Here is a 9,776-nt window from a genome sequence, read left to right as displayed (position 1 = left end):
TATGAGCTAGGTCCCTCACTATGCGTACTGAGATAGACGTTATTTTCCAGACCCTTAACCTCCCTCGTGGCGCTCCCTAGCATTACATTTCTTGATTTCATAAGATATACCTTTGTAATTTCTGCTGGATGGAAAAATTTCTGATATTCTAATAAGATTCCTCTCAATTGATATTCATCCGTGTACCCGACTGAAGTTGTACTGAAGTACAATACACGGGGTTGTGACTCTTGGGTTTTCTAGAAAGACTAACTACTTAAAATATGTACTACGTTTCTTGAGTAACGCGTAAGTGTGAGTGTATTGCGATAACGTAACTGCTGTGTTCCCAAACTGTACAATACAGTACCGGCGAATGGGACAAGAGCGGTAGAATTGACGTAGTATGACTAATAAAACGCCGGTGCTTTGACCTACTTATCATGCTATAGCCACTGAAAAGCTCATGAACGTATTGTCAAATTGTGGATTTGGTACATCAAAAGTTCGACAAGGCGGCAAAGCTGTAGGAAATGGCGCTAACGACGAGGACTTTGTCGCGACTGTCACAGCAGTCTCTCAGAATATGGATCGCTGAAACTAGAAACATCTTTGCCTGTAGATCCGCTGCCAACTTGAGGTGAGTGAGTGGGTTTCTTTCTTTCTCAACCCAAACAGCTAACAAGAGAGTATACGTAGCGTAGATTTACTGTAACCCATCTGAACTGGTGACATTGGCGTTGACAGACAACCTAAACGGCAATTGCCCACCTAGACAGAAAGATCCGTCTGTCCGAAGGACTCTTTTTATATTTTGCCATTAACGGCGCTGTCCTCCGTATACGGAGGGGATCCGTGAAGCCAGACGCAGTCTCCGCGGAACATTCCCCGACGGACAGATACAGACCGATCTTTCGGTCAATTGCCCACCTAACAACAGTTACACAAATTGGGGGTTAGGGCCGAAGTAGGAAAATATAGGATCTACGAGCTACGACGTACAATTGTACGTTATAAAATGAGTCGGCGACTCGACGATCATGATGTCATGACGTTTTTGACAATGACAAATTGGGCATAGGCCTACTAACAGTTACAATATGTACTACACTAGAATCGTTCTGACAATGGTAAATCAGTTCGGGAAACCCACTCACAAGGGGGGCCCCTCCTTATAAGTAACCCGTCCCCCTTATAAGTAACCCCGTCCCCCTTAGAAGTAACCCCCGGGGCACCCCTTATAAGGAGTCTCCACGCTTTTTTTGCAATGCAACGCGAAAATGAAAGGACTGCGGCAATCGCTTGATTATGTCCATAAAGCTTCACAAGTTTCCTAGTTACTCACGAAATTTGAGCAAAATCGGTTCGAGGCATCATATCTAAAATCATGGATTTAAATGCGATGTCAAACGACCCATGCGAATGCTGAAATGCGAGCGATTACTGGCGTGAGTGCTTGAGTGCATGAGTGCAGATGTGGCGACTGAGTGTACTCAGTCGCCACGTCTGCACTCAAGCATTGCCGCGCCGCCGCGCCTGGCGACACTCACGCCAGTAATTGCTCGCATTTCAGCATTCGCATGGGTCGTTTGACATCGCATGTATGCCGTTAGATTTAGCTTATTGGGGTGATTATCTAATAAAGTTTACATGCAAGTTTCTCTTGTATTTATTATTAGGCATTAAATTTATCGTGAAAAACTACAGTGTACTGCACTTATTCAGTGTGCGCATGCACGTGCATGTAAAGTGAATGGAGGTGGTGTGACACGCAACTGTGCGAAGTGAATGAGAAGGGTAATTTTTCACGATATATTTTTAACCTATAATCAAAGACCATTAGAAGACGTAGATACTACAATGGTTTAAAGCGATCTCTCAGATTGCCGTCACCACTTTCACTCAGTCCCCAGTCTCTCGCAGGGCCTCACCCTACCCTAGACACCCACATACCCCGGTAGTATTGGGTAAACTTGGCCTATTTGGTTAACTCGGCCACTTGTAATGAGTGCGCTAGTGGCCGAGTTTACCTGCTAAGATGAGTTTACCCTATTACTACAATGTATGTACAGTTGTACACAGCCCTGTCACTGTACAAAAATGCTGTGCAAAGCACAGCATCTGGATGGGCTAAGTTTACCCAAATCATGACAAGTGTACAATGTATCAAAATGTATGGCACATGTGATGTACACAGCATCACACCAGACTGAAATTAAAAAGATCAGTCCGTACACATATCTTGTCAAGTGTTGTCTGTGATACTGTAGAAGTCCAGACAATACAGTAGTGACTACTCTACGTCTACATATAGCTTCCAGATTTGCAGAGCTCTGTAGCAGTGGCGGATCCAGGGGGGTGCACCGGACACGTACTCGTACCCCCTTTATTTTTTGCTAAAATAAAAGGAATAAAAAGAAAAAAGAATCCCCCTTTATTTACTCTTTTTTTTTTTCGTCTCCCTTTCCAGAATTCTTGGATCCGCCCCTGTATTTTATATTCTGACTTACAGGTACAAAATGTATGATTGTTAGATTGTTAGATCTCTTCGTGCAACAGGCCCTGCAGTAGAAAAACTAGAACTGGGTTCATACTGACACTAGCAATATTCTGTGTTTTGGACACAAACATGTACATGTATTGTGATATATATGCAATACGTCTTGGCCTTTAGTTTACTTCTATGATGTCAATATTTTCATTTACAATTATGAGTTATATTTCATTCCACTTCCAGTTGTGAAGATGTCCATTACCTAATATATAGTTGTGTCTTACAATGTAGATGATCTCGTGCAGTCTGTTGCCAAAAACAAGATATTCAGCCAATTTTTGTTACTTTTTACTTTTTACTGAATTCAAATTTTGAAAAAAAAAGACACTCACAATTTAACTATACATAGTGAAGCTACCGTAATTGCAATTTAAAGTAAAACCATTGTTAAATCATGTTATGGTAATGTAAAAGAATTCAAGAAATGTGCAGCTGACGTTTTGTTATGGTCGAATTTTTTCTAAGTAATTCTTATTTTCTATCCCTCTTTATTTCTTTCTCATTTCATGTCACTCGTCCACCCAGGCATATATGCTGCTCCTGTGTCTTGAGCTCACGACTAGCCAACCTACAATCATCGTCAAGTAGAGACTCGCGCATGCCTTCCTACCTCGTGCCAGCAAGAACGTTTATCTCCATACAGTCTCCCCTGAACTTTGGCAAGAGGAAGGAGTACTCAGAGAGGAAGATTATAGGGTGAGTCAAGATCACTGCCCCCCCCCCCCCCCAAAAAAAAAAAAAAAAAAAAAAAAAAATGTGTGTCCAGGTTGTATTTGTGATGTGGTTCACTAGTCCCAGGAACTAGATTACAGTGATACAAATTAGCTCAGGGGTTAGTTTACAGTGATGCAAACTAGCCCCTGGGCTAGTGATCCACATGGTCAGAGAATGTTGAGTCAGTATGACTGTCTACACTACATTTGTACATATGCCTTTCTGGCTATAGTCCTTGGCGCTGCAGTATTGTTCTTGTCTACATGTGTGTCTTCTTTTTCTTTGTCCGTTAAGTGGAGCTTCATGCTTGAAGATCATGCACTATACGCACTGTGTCGTTGTGCTGTTATCATGATGGGACTACCAAAGTGTGCTGTCATAGCGATTTATTGCCATGGCACCTGGTTCTAAACAATCTCACTTGGCCGGAGTTTTTATGGGTGCATTTGGTGTTAACCCAAGCTATAACAAAAGACACATCACTGTGGTACCCTATTCAGTTGCATGGAAAGTGCATTTGATGTTGAATTTGTGCTTATTCTCATCACAATTTTGATCTTGACTCAGCCACTTAATTCTGTATGTATTGTCTATTCATCATACACAGATTTCACTTACTGGCATACATACAATGTAGGTTCAAGGGCATTTCTGAGAGATTGCAGCAGTGAAGCCTGAATATACAGATTTCCATGATTTCCATCACAGCCAACACCATAAAGAAGAGATGTTTTCATTCTTTACGAATCTGGTAAAAAAACATGCCATGCAGTTGGGATAACTGATGTATATGAAGCCTGTATACCTTACAAGGATGTGTGAAATGTTTTTATACAGAGACCTGTGTATGATGTAAAATGCTGGGTAGCTTAGAACTCTTTGAAAGGTAATCACACACCATGTTCTGGATGTCTGTAATTCATTCCATGGCCTGATCACATTGTGTATTGAGTTTGATGAAACGTCTACCATTATATTTGCGTGAAATACAATCTCTGATGTACAAACACATATGTTATTTCCGACTTTCCGAATTTCCGCCAGAGTGTGATCGCAATTTAATCTGTGGATTTTGTGTAATCATATTTGTTTTGTCTTATTTTTTCCTGCCCTCTCCATTCAGATACTCAATGGCAGACATGTATGAAGTAGTGGCCAATGTAGAAGACTATAAGGAGTTTGTCCCGTGGTGCAACAAGTCGACAATCATTGCCCGAAAGCCAGGCCATTTCAAGGCACAGCTAGAGATTGGCTTTCATCCCCTGCTGGAGAGATACATGTCAACAGTGACGGTGGCCAAACCTCACATGGTCAAGGTAAGAGCTTTGTGGAAAGGCTGTATAATGTTTTGAGTCTTTGGCATCAAATACAGAGAATAATTTTCCAACTCAAATTTGATTAGCAATTTCAGCTGATTAGCAACATTTCATATGGTATCCTGCAGGGCCGGCGGAGCGTTTTCAAAAGTGGGGGTGTGGGGGGGGGGGGGGGGGGGCACTTCCAGCTTTGATGAGCTAACAAGCAAAAAATAAATGAATAAAAAAAGGTCCTCAGCTCCCCCGGTTCTGCCGGCCATGTCCTGTACACTTCTATGGAAAAAACTGCTGCACAAAAGTTTGCTTATGTAGCAATGGTGTGAAGATGCATAGCAAATTGCGATGCGATACCAGGAAAATTATTCCTTGAAATACAGTTTGCAGCAGTAACTTACTTTTGCGTATTGTATTTGAGACTCTCTGGATGGAGTTGTGTGATCAATTTTGTGGAAATTCTCCTGTATACTATGTGCATGAAAAGACCCTCAAAAGTGTGCTATTGTACAGAATTCCTTGCATAAACACTTGTTGTCAGAAAACATTCTTTTCTAAGATTTTTGTAATAAGTAAGAGTAACTAGTTTGAGCTGTGATTTTTTTTTTTAATCGTGGGGGCTGAATTTACTCTCATTTCTTTCTTTTTTTTAAATAGATTAAGACAAAACCTGTATGAATTTGTTTGCTCTCTTTGTACCTTTGCACTTCTCGTAGCATCATGCCCAGCTCTTTCATTACCATTTGGCAGAGTCCCCCTTCAATTAGACCAGGATATCAGTAAGACAGCAGATTAGTTTGAGCCCATTTCAATTCTTGGTTCACAATAGGTGATTTCAAGTTCGGTGTTAGTGCTAGTGTTGGTGCAATCTCAGCACTAGAACTTGCTATAAAACTGAACGTGAAGTCAGCCGCCCGCAGAATGTACACAAACACTCTCGTCGTGGCTACATACTTGTACATATGTGTAAATCTGAGCCTGGAACAAAATTTAGATCGTTGTGAAGGAATAAAATTTGAGGCATTTTAATTCATCTTCCCTATTATGTATGTAAAACTAAGCAGTCATTACTATATCTTTTAATATTTGACTTAAACCAAGAGCCATTGCTTTTTTGTTGCGCAGTTCCAGCATGATCCGCGAACTTCATGGTGTGGTATGAAGATAACACTGGGTGTTGAGATAAGACTAGTCGTTGGGACCGATAATTGTGATCGTCACTGCTTGCATTAAACAGACTGTCGGTGTTGGAACTCAATTTAAATGCATTTGCTTGGAAGATAGCACTAATACTAGCACAAGTACTGAACTGAAATTACCCACATAACATGATTTCACCCCCCAGACCATTCCCCCACCTCCCTGATAATGTCATTCAAGATGAATGTGAAATGCTCTGAAGATGCATATTCTGGCATCGGACATGCTACAGAATGTGGAGCATGGCAGTTGGTTAAAATGGTATCATCGCGTAGAAGTCCACTCTGAAAACATTCACATTTAAGAGTCCCTCATTTTGATATTGTGATATCATTTACCCAAATGTCAGGAGGTACCATGCGTTTCTTGTCTGCTTTTCCAATCAAACAGGCGGTGTGCACCGATGGACGGTTGTTCAACCATCTCGTCACTTCCTGGAGGTTTGGTCCAGGACTGAAGGGCAAGCCAGATACCTGCACAGTGGACTTTTCTGTAAGTACCCTCCCAATTATTCCAGAAGCGCTTTAGATCTATATAAGTGTCTCTAGCAAAATGCGATGTTCTCATCTCTGTTTGACCTGCTCATCTTAGGACAAAAGAACAAATCATCTCCTTTGCTTTGGTACTAGTTAATTCATTTTGAGTTGATGAAAAAGTCAATTCTTCCTTTTTATAGTATGAGTAGGGTTCGTTTAAACTGTATGTGAGGATAACTGATGATTATATGTTTCTTTGATCCTGTAACGTCATGCCTATTTGAGCATTTCTTTGTCATGTTTGTAGTGTCATGCTAATCATAGCTCTTTTGCATACCAGAATGACTTTAACCCATTGAGGATAATTCCCAAGTGTACAGAGTACTTGGGCAAGTGTCTGTGGGAAATGTGTGTTGTAGCAAAATCAGCCTGTCCTCAACGGGTTAAAAAGTTTGATTCTGTCATCTCACTTAAATACAAAATAGCTGTGATTTGAAGCTTTGAAACTAAGGATAAATTCTTTTGTAAGGATCTAGTTTTGACAGCATTTTCCACAATTGATGCATTGAAGAATACGTTCATGTTGTTCCTTGTCTTTGACAGTTGTTTTAAATGGCATGAGTTCTTTTGCCTTCTCACAATTTTCATATGTGTTGTCATTTTGACTTACAGGTATCATTTGAATTTCGATCTATGCTGCACTCACATCTCTCACACATCTTCTTCGACGAAGTCGTGAAGAAGATGGTGAAGGCGTTTGAGCAGCGCGCCGAGAAACTCTACGGACCTCAGGCGAGGATATCGCGGTCGGCCATGCTCCACACCACCTCCTCTTGATGACCGCTCATCCCTGTCTAGTCGTTGTGTTTCATTGTGATGTTTATATAGTATTAACTGGTCAAGGAGTGGTCACAGTCGGCAGATCTGAGTCGGATATGATCTTCTACAGTCTCGCTGTGAGCTATATTTTCCTTTCACCTCAATTTGTCCATTATTCGGATATCTCAAATTCTTGACTTGCGAACATGTCTTCTTTCATGTTTAACTCTCTGAGTGTGGGTTTTGCCCAGCAAAATTTGCCTTCTGTGACCATTCTTTTGTGTTGTAATTATGTGCTCTATACAAGAAGAAGCAAGGTGTACATTTCGTTTTACCTTTGTAAAAGGTTCTGAGTAAATGTTGGTGTTTCTGTCCCGTTGATGAGGCGGTGGTTTCAAATCATGTTGCAGTGGTGTCATTTGTTGTACGAAACTCAAGGCAACAACGTTAATAAAAGGAAAGAGAAGTTCAAGGATAAGAGAACTGCTTTGGTGTAGTCATTGATGCAGAAACCTTGAAAGAAATGAAAATTGTGTAACAGTCAGATCCCTCCTTGTGAAGATGTCTGAGGTTTCGGGGAAAGTTTTGGCCATGAAACGACACAGGAACTCATGTTGAATAGACTGGTTAACTGTCATATTCAAATTCTATGCATGTCTTTATAACAGTAGTTTTGCTCAGGACCAGAAAGCTCGTGCAGTTGCCAAACATAAACTGAATTCTAAGCACTATAAATGCATAGACTATGTTGCAGGCAGGTGCGATGGCTTGTTCACTCACTGTAAAGCGAACAAGTATCTATGTATTTTAAAACAATCAGTCTTTGTTTGTTTGTTTGTCGTTGGAACAATTCTGATTTCATTCAAGCAGCCATGAATTATTATCTTTTTAAAACAAAAGAATATAAGGGCAACTACACTAGGTATTGATCTTAAAATTGCCTTCATATAGGACTGTGGCACTGGCCATGTTATTCTATTTTCTTTTCTGTTTGTGTAAATAAGAGATGGGACTTTACTTACCGACAGTCAATCTCGCCTAAGTTGAATCTATTTGGACTGAAGAAATAGCTTTGATTTTAATGAGAAAATTTGACTTATGAGGGATAAAACTCAATAGAATATAAAGAGAAGGGTTCTGGAAAAGACCTTTGACTTAGGCGAGTATTTGATTTATGCGAGGTCCACTTGAGCAAGCTCGGTTTTTTGTCTTTTTTTTCTTATGACTATCATATTGAAGTAGGGACTTTTCAAACTTGTAATGCAGGTTTCTCAAAGCAAGTCTTGGGTTAAGAGAGTGCTCAGTGATGATATTCAAGCTAAAAGGAGATTTTCTGTGGCAAAAATGTTCAGCCATTTAATGCCAACATGTTTGATTTGCAATTCAAAAAGGTATTCTTCTGCCGAGTGCCATCTGCAAATGTGTTTATGCTCGTATCATCTATATAGTATATCTAGGAAAAGAAATTTGGATCCCAGTCTTTGTAAAAGATATTTTCCTACACAAATCTTTGATATATGAAAGTTAATCAATGCGTCAATATTTACTGTCTGCACAGCTGAAGTTAATTTTGTGTACATCAAATATTTCTTAAATATCTGTTGTGCGGCAAAACAAAAAGCACCGAGGATGCTTAATTTCATATGTGTAGCTATCATTTTACACTCGAGTTAATTACTGGTATTTCTGTACAGTGGATAACAGCTCTTACTTATTGGACACTGCAGCGGCTATCGGCAAACACAAGTTATCTGAATCTCATTAAAAAAGCTCTGTTGCGTATTAAGTGAGCTTGTTACGGAGCAAAGTCTGCATCATCACACAATTGAATGCTGAAGGAGAATTGATTGATTTCTGGTATGACTTTATATCTGAATATTGCATCAAGGATTGTAAGAAAAGCTAGGAAATTCAGAGAACCCATTTTTTCCTTCTACAGCAACGAGTAAGGTTTAATATACATGTATGATGTTTAGAATATTCCATTCTGACAAAAAGTTTCCTCCAGAGAATACTAGTCCTTATGGAAAAAAAAGACCCATAAAACCAGAGATACTTTTGAAAGAGAAAAAAAAAGAGAAGAGGGAGAGAAAGAAATGTACCATGTACAGACCAGAAATGTGAGCCTTTTCAGAGGGCATCCTCGTGAAATTTGAGAAGAAACACTCTCGTCATGTTGTCTCCTCCGTGCCCTGGCATAAAACATTTGTCGCTGTTTGGCAGGGGTCTCTTGTCTGCCCGTAGTTTGTCCGGAGTGTTGAGGGTATGTCCCTCTTATTGCTCTTGAAATCTGATCTGGGAGGCTTTTGAGATGAGGGTAGAGGCTATTGGAGCATGGTCACTTTATGTCCGATCTCTCTCTGTAAAGGGAGAGGATTGAATGTCATGCCAGGGCTACTAATGCCACTTCCTTCAGAAGTTTGTCAACAACATTTGTATTTATGTGCATCATATTTACTGTACCTTTACTAGATGCCTGCCCTGAAATAATGAGATTCGTTTCTGAATTTGATAATGCATTGAAATCCAATCTGTAAATGACTTAATTAATCACCAAAATATCAAATATTAGATAGAATTGTTTGCCCCATACATTGTAATTTCCATTATGTACAGTGTATCTCATTACAGACTTAAGAGCCCTGCTTGAGCAGCTAACCAACATTTCTGTGTGACAGGACCAACTTATGCACAAAATAATTGACTCAGGCTTAGGTAGCCGTG

The 9,776-nt window shown here is 40.1% G+C and overlaps 1 protein-coding gene across 1 annotated transcript; it reads left to right on the top strand.

Moving 5' to 3' along the window:
* Window positions 1–323: 323 nt before the first annotated feature.
* On the top strand, window positions 324–9,379 carry LOC139708873 (coenzyme Q-binding protein COQ10 homolog A, mitochondrial-like). The gene is made up of 5 exons (XM_071620836.1): window positions 324–619; window positions 3,059–3,229; window positions 4,371–4,563; window positions 6,148–6,249; window positions 6,906–9,379. Exons 1-5 carry the CDS (start codon window positions 513–515, stop codon window positions 7,068–7,070), a joined length of 738 nt encoding a protein of 245 aa, XP_071476937.1. The 5' UTR covers window positions 324–512; the 3' UTR covers window positions 7,071–9,379.
* The last annotated feature ends 397 nt before the right edge of the window (window positions 9,380–9,776 follow it).

Source organism: Diadema antillarum, unplaced genomic scaffold (assembly GCF_040938485.1).
Source record: "Diadema antillarum isolate AM-2024a unplaced genomic scaffold, OU_Dant_1.0 seq00001379_RagTag, whole genome shotgun sequence".
Lineage (NCBI taxonomy): Eukaryota > Metazoa > Echinodermata > Echinoidea > Diadematoida > Diadematidae > Diadema > Diadema antillarum.
This window is presented reverse-complemented; position numbering and strand designations above follow the sequence as displayed.

Coding starts and splice junctions, on each gene's coding strand:
- LOC139708873 (XM_071620836.1), top strand. CDS start 513: ATGGCGCTAACGACGAGGACTTTGTCGCGACTGTCACAGCAGTCTCTC. Junction 4,564..6,147: donor CCAAACCTCACATGGTCAAG/GTAAGAGCTTTG, acceptor CCAATCAAACAG/GCGGTGTGCACCGATGGACG. Junction 6,250..6,905: donor CCTGCACAGTGGACTTTTCT/GTAAGTACCCTC, acceptor TTTGACTTACAG/GTATCATTTGAATTTCGATC.